A 12,883-nucleotide genomic window follows, 5' to 3' on the forward strand; every position below is an offset into this window, starting at 1 on the left:
CGAGCGGCAGCCGCGCTGCCCTGTGGCCCTCGAGGGGAAGGGGCGGGGCCGAGAGGCGGGAGGCCGGCTTCCGAAGTGGCAGCCGCGCCGCCCTGTTGGCTGCCGAGGGAGGCTGCGAGGAGGCGGGACGAAGCCTGAGCGCGCTTGCCGATTGGCTAAAGCCACTCTCCTCAGGCCCCTCCTCTCGCGGCTGAACGCGCAGTGGCAGGGCGTCCCCTGCTGCCCGGTGCGGCCTGTGGGCAGCGGAGCCGCCATTACCCTTTGGTCAGCTGTCGCCCCGCTGGCTGGGAGCGCCAGGCTCGCCTCCCGCCCTGCGGCTGAGCCGTGCCTCTCCGCCGTGGCGCCCCCGGGGACCTCCCCTTCCCTCTTCACGGCTGCAGCCTGTTGGGCAGGTGGCTGCCAGGAGTACCCTGCTTGCACCTGCCTGTGACTGTGACACCAGCTCTTTAGATTATTTAGTTGCAAAATATATAATTATTTAGTTATTTATATATATCTGACTGTGTGTGTCCCTGGGGCAGCACGTTTTAAGGCAAAATGGGGCAGAAGGGGCTGGGATCACGGCACCCACGGGTGCCCGTGCCATAACAAACCCGGCAGGCAGTGCCTGGGAGCACCCTGCGTCACCCCCTCCTGCCTTCCAGGCGTGGGAGGACCCCTCTTGGGGACTTGAGGGGGTCGCCCATGATCGGGGAATGCTGGGCAGGGAGTCAGGTCCCTTAGTGGTGGCTGGGCCCCGGCAGGGACGTGGTGGTGGTGGGGAGGAAGGCTCAGTGGAGACAGGAGAGCAAGGGGAGGCAGGCAGAGGGTCATAGCTGGCACGGGCCACGGGAGCAAGATGGAGGGGTGCACTGTCCCTCAGGCCACCCTGGCGTTTTCACAGTGCCTGCTGGGTCCCAGAGGGGCACCGGACCCCATCTCCCCGGCCCTGCGGTGCCCTTGCACCCCGACCCTGCTCAGTTCTCTGTGGGCTGTCCTTCTGGTGGGGATGTGGCCAGGGGGCTCCTTCCTCCCTCAGGCAGCGTCTGCTCCTTGTCAGTGGTTCCCAGTGCACAGTGCAAGGCAGCCGCCATGTTGGCTTCATCGGTGGGAGGCCTGGGGGACGATGCGGCATCTCGGCTGAGGCGGCGTGCTGGCTGCGGGGGGAGCGGTGGCGGGACAGAGGGCGCTCGGCTGGGTGCCCCAGCCATCCGCCGTGGCCGGGCTTTGGGGCTGGCTGTGTGCTCGAGGGCTGCCACCATGGGAGCTGTGCTCCGGGGCTGGGCCACGGGTGGTGGTGGCATCGTGGGTCGGGCTGGAGCTGGGCGCTTGCCTGGAAAGAAAGCTGGCGTGGGCTGGGGTCCCCTCTGCCAGAGATTCTGTCCCCAGGGCAGAGGGGGCTGCGGTGCCAGCCGTGGGTGAGGCAGGGGGCTGCAGGCAGACTGATGGACAAACTACCTCTTGCCCAGCTCCCATACTGGAGATCCAAGTGCACACCAGTTTTTGGGGGCTTTTCTCCCACCCTCTTCTCTTCACAAGGGCCCGTGAGCTTTGACACCTCTTTAATGGAGGGTGTTCAACCTGACACTGGAGGACCTACCTTGTCCTTCCCACAGTCCCACCTTGGCAGGGGCTGGAGCATGCAATGAGGGGCTGGATCCTGACCACAGTGACTCAGCCAGAGGCCCATCCTCTCATTTGGTGGCAGGGACATCCCCAGCACCCTTTTGTGCAGGGAGTGGTGGGATGAAGGCAAACCAGAGCAGGTGGCATAGGGGGCTATCATTTCCCAAGCAATGTGCCATCTGGGGCACCCTAACCTTTGGGGGCAGCGTTGTCAGTCATTGTTGGAGCCAGCAGCCCCACAGCTTCAGGAGACGATCTGGTCAGCGTTGGGGATACTGGCTGGGACCTGGCCTCAGGGTCCCTCGAGGTGCTGTGCAGAGAATGAACGGAGCAAGTCAGCCTTTGGCTGGTCATGGTGGTTCTGGCCGTGAGGCATCTCACATCCATCTGTGAGCGTACGGCCCCTGGCGTGGGATGGGATGGGGGAGGACATGGGGAGAGCTGGGACAGCCAAAGCCCTCAGCTACCACCAGACTTACGCCTCTCCATCCAGGAGAGTGGGGGTGCCAGCTGGAGGGGCCTCAGGGGCCATCTCTTCCACCAGGGTGGCCTCACCAAGCTCAACGTTTGCAGGTGGCGTGAACATGCCTGAGACGTTGAAATCTACCTCTGGGTGGAGAGAAAGGAGGAGAGCCCGTGAGGGAGTGTTTGCCTCCCAGAGCTTCCCCTGATGACCCCATGGTGGGGAACTGCAGCAGCCCCCCACTTTGCTCCTCCTGAGGATGGAGAAATGTCCCTTTCCCTTCCTCTCCCCTCCACCCTGCTTCCCATCAGGGGCCTGGCCCTACCTCCAGGGAAGAGGGTGTCTGCATTCTGGATGAGGGCTTCCACCACGCCCACCACCTGGATGGAGGAGACTGAGGCCAAGTCCAGTTGCATGGGGTCTCTGAGAGACAGGAAGCGGGGAGGCATCAGAAGAAGGATTTTGGGGTATTAACCCTTTTGGTGTTCATTCCTGAGGCGGCAGATCCCAAAGGGGAGACAGCCCAGCCAACGGGGGGTGGTAGGGCAGGAGGTGGGCGTTGTTCCCTGTCCTGGAGACCCTGGTTTAGTGTTGGACACCAATGGTGTTGGGTGCTATCCATGTCACCAGTGCTCTGGGTCTCAGCTTCTTCCTCTGCTACTTTGCAGAGTGGCTAAGAGGACATGCGCTTGGTGACGGGACATGCCACTTGGGGACTGCAGGGACAAGGGACAGGACTTGAGGGTGGAAGAGGCACAGGTGCTTTAGACCAGCCTGCAGGCTGCTGGATCAGCCTTTCCCACAGCGTTTGCGCTCAGGGCACCCCAGCTGGGGCTGGGGAGCTGCCTCCCCCCGTCTGCGCCAGGCCTTACCCTGTGCTCTGCTGTGACCACAGCAGGTTGGGGCCCAGCACGATCGCAATGTTGCTGGGGGTCATTTTATTCACCTCCTGGTGTTCGACCAGCTTGGCTAAAAACTTGATCAGATACCTGTGGGGTAAAAGGAGGGCAAGGTGGTGGTAAGTATGGATTTGGGGAGGGAACAGCTGCCTCCGGTGATTGCTTGGGGCTGAAGAAACCCTGTCCCTTCAAAACACCTCAGATTGTTGTAGCTTTCCTGGGGCAGGCGGCTGCAGGTGTCTCGCAGGCTCTGTACACGGCTGTCAACATCCTTGAAGCTGCAAGAGAGAAGGAGGAGCAGAGACCTCAGCCTGCTCCCTACGGCAGAAGGACACAGGGTTCAAGGGAGGAAGGCCAGTGTTAACCGCCTTGTGTGGGCCATAGCACTGGGGATGGAGATGCCCTGCTGCTGCCTTTACTGGGCAGCTAAGTAAGGCATCCGTGGAGGACAAAATTGCACCCCAAAGGCTCAGAGGGATTTAGTATGGTAATAATATAGCTTGTAGGTGGGCCCAGGGGTGAGCGCTGCCTTGCCTTGAACAGCTACCCTATTTCACTGTGACTATGGGGTCCATTGGCACTGAGAAGCGATCTTTGGAAAGATCATTTTCCCCTCTCCACGGGCTTTTGCTGTGTCTCCTCTGCCACCCCTTCCATCCTGAAAGCAAGAGGCCAAACTGGTGGGCCAGTGAGGTGGGACTCACACCATTGAGGCCAAGTGGGTCTTCACAAACTAAGATCTTCTTGCAACCAAAAAGGCTGCAGCCTTCTGCCTCTCCCTGCCATGTTTATATTGCTGTTCTTTGAGATTTTGGGCCATCTGGATTTCTGCTGAGCATGGGACAGACCATAACACTATGTTCATATCTCCCCATGTGGCAAAGGAGGCCGAGCAGCCCTGCTTCGAGTGCCAGAGCTATAGAGGGGGGGTTATCAGGGGCTTTTTGAGCCCCACCAGGCTTTTCTGTCCCAATGGCTGGACTCACCTGGCCACTTTTATCCATTCATTGTAGAGCTCAAAAGTCATCAAAGGCTGGGGCAGCTCCCGCAGGTAGGATTTCAGTGCACCTGGGAGGGGAGGGGGAGTGGTGAGGGCGATGGTGGCTGGGGGATGGCAGGGATTGCCTGATCATGTCCCCTTGCCCCACCTCACTGGCACCCACCAGCCACAGCGTGGGGGTCTGAGTAAAACTCCTCCAGGGCATTGGAGCCACTGGCCAAGCTGCTCTTCAGCTTCCTCAGCACTGAGGCGCCCGCTGCCAGCCGGAAGAGTCCCTGGGGATAGGGCAGAGAGGGAAATGGGGGGCTGCATTTTGGGGGAGTGGGTAGTGGGGGTGTCAAGGGCACTGCCTACCTCCTCCCTCATGCCAGAGGCCAGCAGCATCATGACACAGGCTTCAATGGGCAGCGCGATCTCCCGGCCCAAGCTCTTGAGGTGCATCTCTAGGGGCACGCCATAGTACCCCGCCATAGGGGTGTCTGCAGCAAAGGAGGGCTCTGGAAGAGGGAGGTGAATGTTGGGAGGGACAGCAGGAGCCAGGGACATCTGGCATCTAGCCACAGTGATATCTTGATCTGGGCTGAGCCTGGCTGGGTGGAGACAGAAACAGGGCAGACAGCCCACCTGCAGTCCCCAACCCACCAATGCAACATGGGAGGCAGCAGCAGGCGCAGGGAGGGAAAACCTGCCTTTCCCAGCCTTGCCAGCCACACTTGCATCCCCCAGGCTCGACTGCAGCCCTCCCTGGGCTGCATGGGGAGCCAATGGGTACCTGTCTGGCTGTGGATTTCCTTCAGCTCTGCCAGAGCTGAGTCCAGAGATTCCAGGGACTGTCGGTGGTACTGGGCTTGGATTTCCAGCAGCTGTCAGACAGGGGGCATGGAAACAGCACTCAGTTTGGCACCAGCCCCTCTCAGAGACATGGGGAGCCTCACACCCAGGACATTGTACCCACACACAGACAGGGCGAAGGGGTAACTGCAAGGGGAACTCCCCTGGGGTCTGTGGGACCATGTCTGTAGTGAGGGGTAGAGGGCAAATTGGAGAGGGGGGATCATCAGAAGGAGCTGCTCTGCAGCTGGTTCTAGTGGTGGCATTAACCTGCAATACATGGAGCAAGGCTGGCTTTAGGCATCTGCTGGTGCTTGGGGCTGGCCCTTTCTCTGGGCAGAGGGCTTGGTGCAGATGGGGATGAGGCTGGGCTCAGACATACCCCAGGAGACATTCACACACCGACGAGGAGTGTGAGAGGAGACTTACTTTGATGAAGTAGCTGGCGTAGCTGTCCTCTTTGGTGGAGAAGTGGTAGAGGTCAGCCATGTACTCGTCCTGGGGAGTCACAGAGAAGAGCAATCTTCCACCCCCTCCCTGGCACCCGAGGAATAAGGGACACCTTCATGAAGCCCCCTTGTCCAGGCTGAGTCATCCAGACAGGGTCTCTGGGTGCAGTGAGGAGGCAGGCTGGGACCATGGGGGGATTCCTTCTTGCCCCCATCACTTGCGTTTGGGTAGCGGCAGCAACCCGCTCTACGATCAGGGTCCTGGCACAAGTGGCTCAGAGGTCCCTGCACCTCCAGCTCTGGTGAGCCCATGGGCTCTCCCAGACAAGGCACTGAGCTTTTCAGAGAAACAGGGCAGAAGTGGAAAAAGTTGATGCAAAAGTCCCCTGCCACCCAGCACAGACCCCAGCTTGGCTGGCTCCCAGCCTGAGGGGATCCCCTAAGCTCTAGCCCCTGGAGCCTCCTCTCTGCAGCAACTTATGCTTTGAATCCTTTTCTTCTTCCCCGGGCTCGGGGCATCTCCCTACTTCTGCTCCTTGAGGGACCAGTTTGCTTGCAGAGGGCGGGATGTGCCAGTTGGCTGCATCCATCTCAGGCTGGGGTCGCCTCAGACAGGGCCAGTGCAGGGGGGCAGGTCTGCAGCCTTGGAGCTGCCCTGGAGGAGGGAGGGAGTGTTCTTACCTTGCACTGCTCCACCTTCCTCTTCACCTCCTCCTCCTCTTCCTTCAAGATCTCCAGTTTGTTGGCAGCAGCAGATGTTCCTGGGCCAGCACCAGTGCCAGCGCTGTTACTGGAGCTCTTGGCAGCTTGGTTCAGCCTTTGGAAGGGGAGAAGAGACACAGCCCACAGTCTCAGTGTCAGGGGTGTGGGATGGGACGGGTGTGCAGAAGGGGTATGGGGGTCATGAGGGGGACAGCAAATCCCAGTACTGCCCTGTGGTGGTTTTCCTAGGTCAGTGCCTCTCAGTTCCTTCACTCAGGAGACACTGCCGCACCAAGGGGTGTGACTTGGTCAAGTTGGGAGGCACCCAGCAGGGCTGACTGAAACACCTGGGGTCAGTAGGACCCTTCCCAAGCCCTGTTCCTGAGATGTCCCCTCCTGTCTTCCCTCCAGCCAAAGGGAGGACAGTGTGGAAACAAGCCATCAGTGATCCATGGCTCCTCCAATCTCTCAGAGAAACATGGCACAGCACGGGCTACCCTGCAAGAGTTGGAGTGGGGCAATCTCAGTGGTACCAAGCAGTGCCAGGGCACTTTTCTGACTTTGGCAATGGCACTGCCCTTCTGTCCTGTGCCGTGGAGCCAGCAGCTCAGCCCAGAGCAGGATGCACCTGCAGAAAGGGGCTGGCTGGGCGCTCCCAAAAAGCTGTTGCCTCTTCAGCTTCACCTCCAGCCCTTGGAAATTTACTCCCTAGGGCAGTCTTCTTCCTCTCACCCACAGCCTGGCTGGGGGCTGTGCCCTGTATGCGCTGGTCCCCTATTCACAGTGTGCCCCATACCGACTCTTGATTGCATTCCAGTCAGAAATCAACTTCTGGAGGGCCTTCTTGCGCTTCAGGATGATAGGAAGCTCCTCCTAGGGGAGAGAGGGGGCAGAGTGAGCAGGGGAGGCTTGGGGATGTGGGAGGGGGGTGGTGGGATGGGAGAGAAGAGCTAGAAGGGCAGCCAGGGCTACCTCGCTGAGCTTGTTGAGCGGCTGCAGGATGTTGTGCTCCAGGGCGATCTCGAACTCGGCCAGGATTTTGGCCAGCGAGCTCTGTATGCAGCAGCCCATCTCCAGGGCTTTCCTGCATGGGGACAGAGATGTAATGACTGCAGGCTGGAGCCATGCCACTCTCTGATCCAACACCCTCCACCGAACCCACGTGGGACCCTAAGCCAGCCCCTGCCCTCCTCAGCAATTGGAGGCTGAAGGTGCTGGCTGTCCCCTCTCCCACTCCAACACCAGCATTTGCTCTGAGCACAGGGTTTGATAGCTCAGCTTGGCTGTGGGAGCCCCTGAGCCAAGACAGTGGCACTGCCAGGGTCTGGTATCTTTTGGGGTTGTCTCTGGCACTTTCTCCCACTGGCACTTACCCGAGGCTGGACTCAGTGTCCAGTTCCTTGAAGCTCTCAGCCATCGTCATGGACAGAGCCATCAAGGGCAGCTTCTTCTGTACAGAGCCAAGGATTTGGGAAAGAGATGGTGAGCTGGTGTGTGGCAGCTCCCTCCCCATTAAGCATGCCACAAAAGCGAGTGGCCAAACCCTGCTCTGGGTCCCCACATCTTCCCCTGGCCCACCCAGCTCCATTGGTCCTGGCGCCCGAGGAAGGGCCCTTTGGATGTCCCTTCAGCCGAAGGCAGGATCCAGTTAGCTAAACAAAGCACCAGGGCTCCATAGTTGGTTAGAAAACCTTCACTCTTCTCTAAAATAGTCCTCTGTGGAGGACTGTGATACCGATGGAGGTCCTCACCAAGCCCAGGCCTGCCATAGCTTCAAATGTATGGAGCAGTTTAATCACTGAGAATAATGAAGCCAGGCTGGGCCCTGTCAGGTTGCTGAGAAGAGTGGAGCCCACAGAACCATGGGGAGGCTAAGGAAAGTGCTGAGGGATCTACTGTTTCTTCCCAGACAAGGGCTGGTGAGCACCTGCCAGCAAGATGGTGGCAGGTTCAAACTGAGGAGGAGGAAGTGGTGGCACCACTGTGCCTGGCTGCACTGCGGTGTTCCTCACCACAGGGCACTGTGGGTGCCAGAGGTTCACAGGGCTTTGGGAAGGGGCATGGACAACAGGGCTGTGGAGAGTTATTCAACGTAAAGACACTGTCTCTGTTTCTGGAGTGTCTCAAGTTAGTGCTGGTTGGGAGGGTCGCCCTGTTCTGTGGAGACACAGGCACATGCTGGTGGCCAGTGCTGGAGATAGCTAGGCTGGACACAGCTTTGGGCCACCCTTCAGCAAAACCTGCAAAGCAGGTGCCTGGCATCCCCTTTGCTGGCAGGGAACAGAGCTGGGTGTTGGCTGTGGTGGGAGGAGTCTACTCACCACTCGCTTGTCCATCTCGGAGCCGCATTGCCCCTGCAGGCAGGCTTGGAGCCTCTTGGACACACTGTGAGCTGCTCGCTTGGCTGGCTCGATCCTCTGCTCAATCTGGGGGCAGAAAGGTGGGACAGAGGAAGCCCATTTGCCAACTGTGAGCACCTGAAGCCATCTCCCCACCACCCAAATCTGGGCATGGGTGGCCCACCCAGCATCTTGCTGCAGCCCAGAGCACCCCCGGTCCAGGGAAAAGGAAGCACAGATCTGGTCAGGATTCATCCCTCTGTAAGCAGCTGGGGAAGCCCTTTCCTGTGGTAGGAGCCTGCCATTCCCTTAACACCGTGGTCCTGGAGTTGCCCTCTGGCACACAGGCAGATCCCAGCCCCATGACTTGGACATGCTGGCAGAGAAAATCGCAGGCAGGAACGGGGCAGGTTCCCACACCCGGGCACAAGCAGGCACACGCCTGCCGGCCCAGCCTGCACCTCACCTGCAGCAAATCTTCTGGCAGGAGCTCGGTTGCTTCTTGGGCTCTGTGAAGGAAGGAGAAAGACCCATCAGCAGATGCAGTTAGAGGTGACCTGCACCCAGCCTCCTTGGGAACGCAGGTCCTTATTTGTCTCACCTGCCACTCTTTGGGCTCCTAGGAGCAGGAGACACTGGCTATGGCCCAGACCATCACACACAAAGGTATCAGCAGAATGAGCCCAGGGGTACGGGAACAGCTGGGGCAGGGCAAGGCAGCCAGCTTTTCTGGCTGGTGGACACCCCATCAGACAGGGCTTCTAGTTCAGAAGTCAAAACGTCCAGATGTGGCCTGTTTCTTGGAGACAGGCTGCCTAGCAGGGCCACAGCAGGGGTGGGATGTTTGCTGGTGAAGCCTCCTACTGGTCTTCCCACCTCTCCCCTGAAGGCTAATCCATGGCAGTGCTGCTGGGGCCCAGCATGTGCCTTTGCAGGCCAAAGTAGACACCAGCTGTGGGGCCACAGTGTCAGAGGAAGGATACCTTTGTGGTCAAGCTGGGGACTGAGACCAACACCAGCCCCTCCAGAAGTGCCTACATGAAATCAGCTCTCTGCTTGGTTTTGCACCAGGTATTAGGAGCGAATCTGGCACAGGAAACTTCTGGTTTGCAGTGAATTCTGCTCATAACCAAATTCAAAACCCATCAGCTGCCATCGCCACCAAACCTCCCTGGTGCCTCCTGTAGAGGAAACCTTGCTGCATGGCCTGCTGCTGTTGCTATGCTCTGGGAACCCTGTTTTCTTTCCCTCTGCTGCTGTATGTTTCTCTCTTTTCACCACCAGCCAGAGCCGATGTGGGACGCAGCCACAGAGCTGCAGGAAACGGGGGCGGCTTGGTTGAATGCAAGCAAAATCACATGAGATCTCAGCCTGCAGAGGGGAGGCTCTGCAGCGGGTAAAGAGCTTGCTCTTGGACTGCACAAACTACTTCAGACCTCCTGTCTGCCCAACGGGGCATCTAGCATGGAGATGAGATGTCTTGAGTGAGGATGGATGGGAAAGGGGATCATGGTCCCCTTCAGGGAATGCGAGATGAGCAGGAGGCCACCAGGATGTAGGAGCTACTTCCCTGTGGCCAGTCTGCTCAGCTGGCTAAAGGACCTCAGTGGTCCAGGGAAGACGGTTGTTCCCGCTCAGCCTCCCAGTGCTGGGGAATGCAGAGGTGGCTGTAGGAAAGCAGGAATAAGGAGGTTGGGAAGGGAGGGCTCAGCCCTGTAATTTCAGTTCTGAGTTTTGCAAGGGCAGAGCTTTGGAAACCCAAAGAGAAAAATAAGGAAGTGGTGGAGGTAGGATGAGGCCAGAGGGGTTTGTGTGAAGCTGTAAGTCCTCCACGGGTCCTCTGAGGATCCCTAATCCTCTCCTTGAAGGGCACCCCAGGACACCTGTGCTGCTGGGCTAGCTAGAGCTGTGCAGGGCATTTGTCTTCTGTGGGGCACCTGAGGCTCAGCGGGGAGGGAAAATCCCAGTTCCTAACATCCTCCTGGTCCCCGCACAGCCAAAGGCATGTGGCTGGAAGGTCCCTCCCCATTGCCCTCACATCCTGGGGAAGCCAGGCTTGGGAAAGGCCTGTTTCCAAGTGGATGCAGCATCTGTGGACCCTGGGAGAGGTAGCTGGGCTTGGGGATCACATCACTGCTGAGCAGCACCAGTGCAACCTCCCCACTGCTCTGGGGGTGCCAGGAAGCCACAGTCCCCTAGCTTATGCTGAAGATGCTCCAAACCTGGGGCCATTCCCTCCTTTCCCCTGGCCCCTGGCCCTGGGAGGTCAGTCCAGCCCCAGTGCAAGCCCTCCAGGACTTGCACCCTACTCCCTCCCAGCCCTCCGGTACAGGTAGTGGAGAAGTTCTTACCGGCTGGTGACATTGGGATGGGACAGTTGCTGCCGCATCCAGTTAATCTGCCTTTTCATCATCTTGAGAGCCGGGAAGAGTCCACGAGAGCTGCTCTTCTCAGCTGTACCCGCTCAGCACCCCTTGGCAATGCTTGGCATTGGATACTGGCAGCCCCTCGGCTCCCCGGAGCCACTGTGCCTCTTGCTTTTCCCTGAGGATCTCTTCCTCCTTCCTCCTCTCCTTTCTCCTTCCCTTGTTCCCCCGTTTCTGTTTCCCCAGCTGGTTCTCTCCCTTGTCTCTCCCCAGGGATGCTCTCCCTGTTTTCTTTTTCCCTCCCTTGGACTCCCTTCTCTTGCTCCCTCTCTTTTTCTGAGTTTCCTTCCTTCTCTGTCTGCCCCTCCACCGCAGATCAGGTAAGAGCAGTTCAGGGCTCCTACTCCGCTCTGTGTTCCTGTCACCACCCCACAAGTATAAATAACTTCAGCCCAGCCTTAAAGGGGAAATATTACAGCAAACACGTAACAAGGCAGGACAAGCACACGCTGCTGCCGAGCCCGAGCAAAGGGCCCACGCTGTTTCTTGCTCTCTGTCTCAGCTGGGGTGGTTTTTCCCCCCAGCCTTGCCTTGCCCACCACTAGCTGCTCTGCAGGGCAGCCCACAGCCACACCAGCTAGCTGTGCAGTGCATACGGGGTGCCTGATGTGGCGTACCACAGGGGGTACCTGGGTGTACTCTGCCCTATCTGGTCACCCAGACGCTGCCAGTGCCCCTCGAGCACCTCTCCACGCTTGCAGATGTAGCTCTGTTTCTTCCCCTTGCGACATATCCCCCTGGTCGTGACAAAAGCGGGAGGATGAGCAGCAAAGCCACCCCTCCAATCCCTTCCGTGCCCCTCACCCTCTTTCCTTCCCTGCCATTGCAGAGGGTCTCCAGAGCCATTGCAAAGCCCTGGGGAGACCCCCTTCCACCCTGCACCCTCACCGCTGGCAGAGCTGCTCTGAGCAGGGTGGCTGGGCCAAATGCACAGCAGCAGCAGCGGTTGCACACAGTTGCACGGGGACCACAAACTCCCGGTTCCCAGGCTCAGGTGCTGCCTGCTCACTGCAGAGCTGCACAAGGGCTCAGCTTTTTTTGTTTTGTCTAAGAACATACCCCTCACATCATCACCACCATTGCTTCTGGCTTTGTGAGGTGTAAACCTCGCCTTATTTCTGGCTACCTGCAGCTGGGACTTTCCTCCTTCCGCACTAAGAAAGATCAGAGGTTGCAGTCGGTCAGGTTACACGGCTGGCAAAGGAACTAGCACCCGAGCTCAAATGGGAAGCGGTCAGCTTGTGGGCAGATGAGACAAGCTGCAAAGGAAAAGGAGTTGGAAAGGCCACACCACCTGTGCCCCAAAGCCTAAGGAGCAATAATATGGGGGCTGCTGGGCTCTGCTCCTTGGTGGGGGGCAAATCTCCAGTGAGTGTGTAGCAAAGCGGCGCTAGCAGCTGTTTTCAAGTGGGGACTGGGTGAAGGAGCACTGCCCCCCCTGCCCAAAACACCAGGTTGCTCTAAACCTGTGGCCAAATACACCTGATCCCCCCAGTCACGAACCCTGGGGATGCTCCTAACAGGCACTGTGGTCACCGAAAGCAGGCAAAGGCTTCAAGCACCTATTGCAAAGATGCAGAAGAGCCTCCCCCTCCAGATCCTTGCTGGCTGCATCAGGTGGTGGCCAAGCCGTGGTGTTTTTCCTCCCGTGCAATGTCGGGAGACTTGCTCCCAGCCCCAGGCTGTTGCTTGCCAGAGCAGATCCCCCTTTTTGCACCCCTCCCATAAAACTGCCCCACAGGGCCACTTCTGAGAGGCAGCCCTGGGGAAGGGGAGGAAGTCCCACCACAGGCAGCAGTGAAGCTGCAAACAGTCATGTGGAGCATAGGCACGAGCTCAAGCCCTGCTCCTCGGGGGCTGCTGGGCACCAGCCCCTGCCCACTGCCTTTCCCTGGGGAGGGAGGAAAGCAGGCAGCACCCAGCTTGCAGTCTGCAAGTGACTCTGCTCTCAAAACAGGAATTGAGACCAGCTGGGGGACTTCCACCATCCCCTCTCCCTGCTCATGGGAGTGGGGAAATCATAGTGACAAGGGCCCAGGTGACCGGGGGATGATTACAGGGGCAGGATCTGAGCTGCAAACAGCCCCTTGCAGGGTGGAAAGAGCTCCTTAGGGGTCAGGAAAGGCAAGGGGAAAATGCATGCCTTGGGTCAAAATCAGAGGGCCAGGA

At 58.8% G+C, this 12,883-nt stretch overlaps 1 protein-coding gene across 3 annotated transcripts; it reads right to left on the reverse strand.

Annotated features, from left to right (window-relative positions):
- Positions 1–441: 441 nt before the first annotated feature.
- SH3BP1 (SH3 domain binding protein 1) lies at positions 442–11,477 on the reverse strand. 3 transcript variants are annotated; one of them, XM_056342064.1, is made up of 18 exons: positions 10,640–11,472; positions 8,755–8,797; positions 8,271–8,375; positions 7,323–7,399; positions 6,922–7,033; positions 6,746–6,822; positions 5,929–6,064; positions 5,228–5,335; positions 4,740–4,830; positions 4,322–4,464; positions 4,131–4,242; positions 3,954–4,035; positions 3,165–3,245; positions 2,941–3,057; positions 2,394–2,491; positions 2,085–2,214; positions 1,800–1,915; positions 443–1,312 (listed from the first exon to the last, which is right to left on the reverse strand). In XM_056342064.1, the coding sequence occupies exons 1-18, from the start codon at positions 10,699–10,701 to the stop codon at positions 957–959; spliced, it is 2,046 nt and encodes a 681-aa protein (XP_056198039.1). In that variant the 5' UTR covers positions 10,702–11,472; the 3' UTR covers positions 443–956. The 3 variants fall into 3 exon arrangements, with proteins under 3 accessions (XP_056198041.1, XP_056198039.1, XP_056198040.1); XM_056342065.1 differs by having other exon boundaries at positions 444–1,312; positions 5,228–5,296; positions 10,640–11,467; XM_056342066.1 differs by lacking the exon at positions 3,165–3,245 and having other exon boundaries at positions 442–1,312; positions 10,640–11,477.
- Positions 11,478–12,883: the final 1,406 nt, after the last annotated feature.

This window comes from Falco biarmicus, chromosome 5 (assembly GCF_023638135.1).
Source record: "Falco biarmicus isolate bFalBia1 chromosome 5, bFalBia1.pri, whole genome shotgun sequence".
Classification (NCBI taxonomy): domain Eukaryota; kingdom Metazoa; phylum Chordata; class Aves; order Falconiformes; family Falconidae; genus Falco; species Falco biarmicus.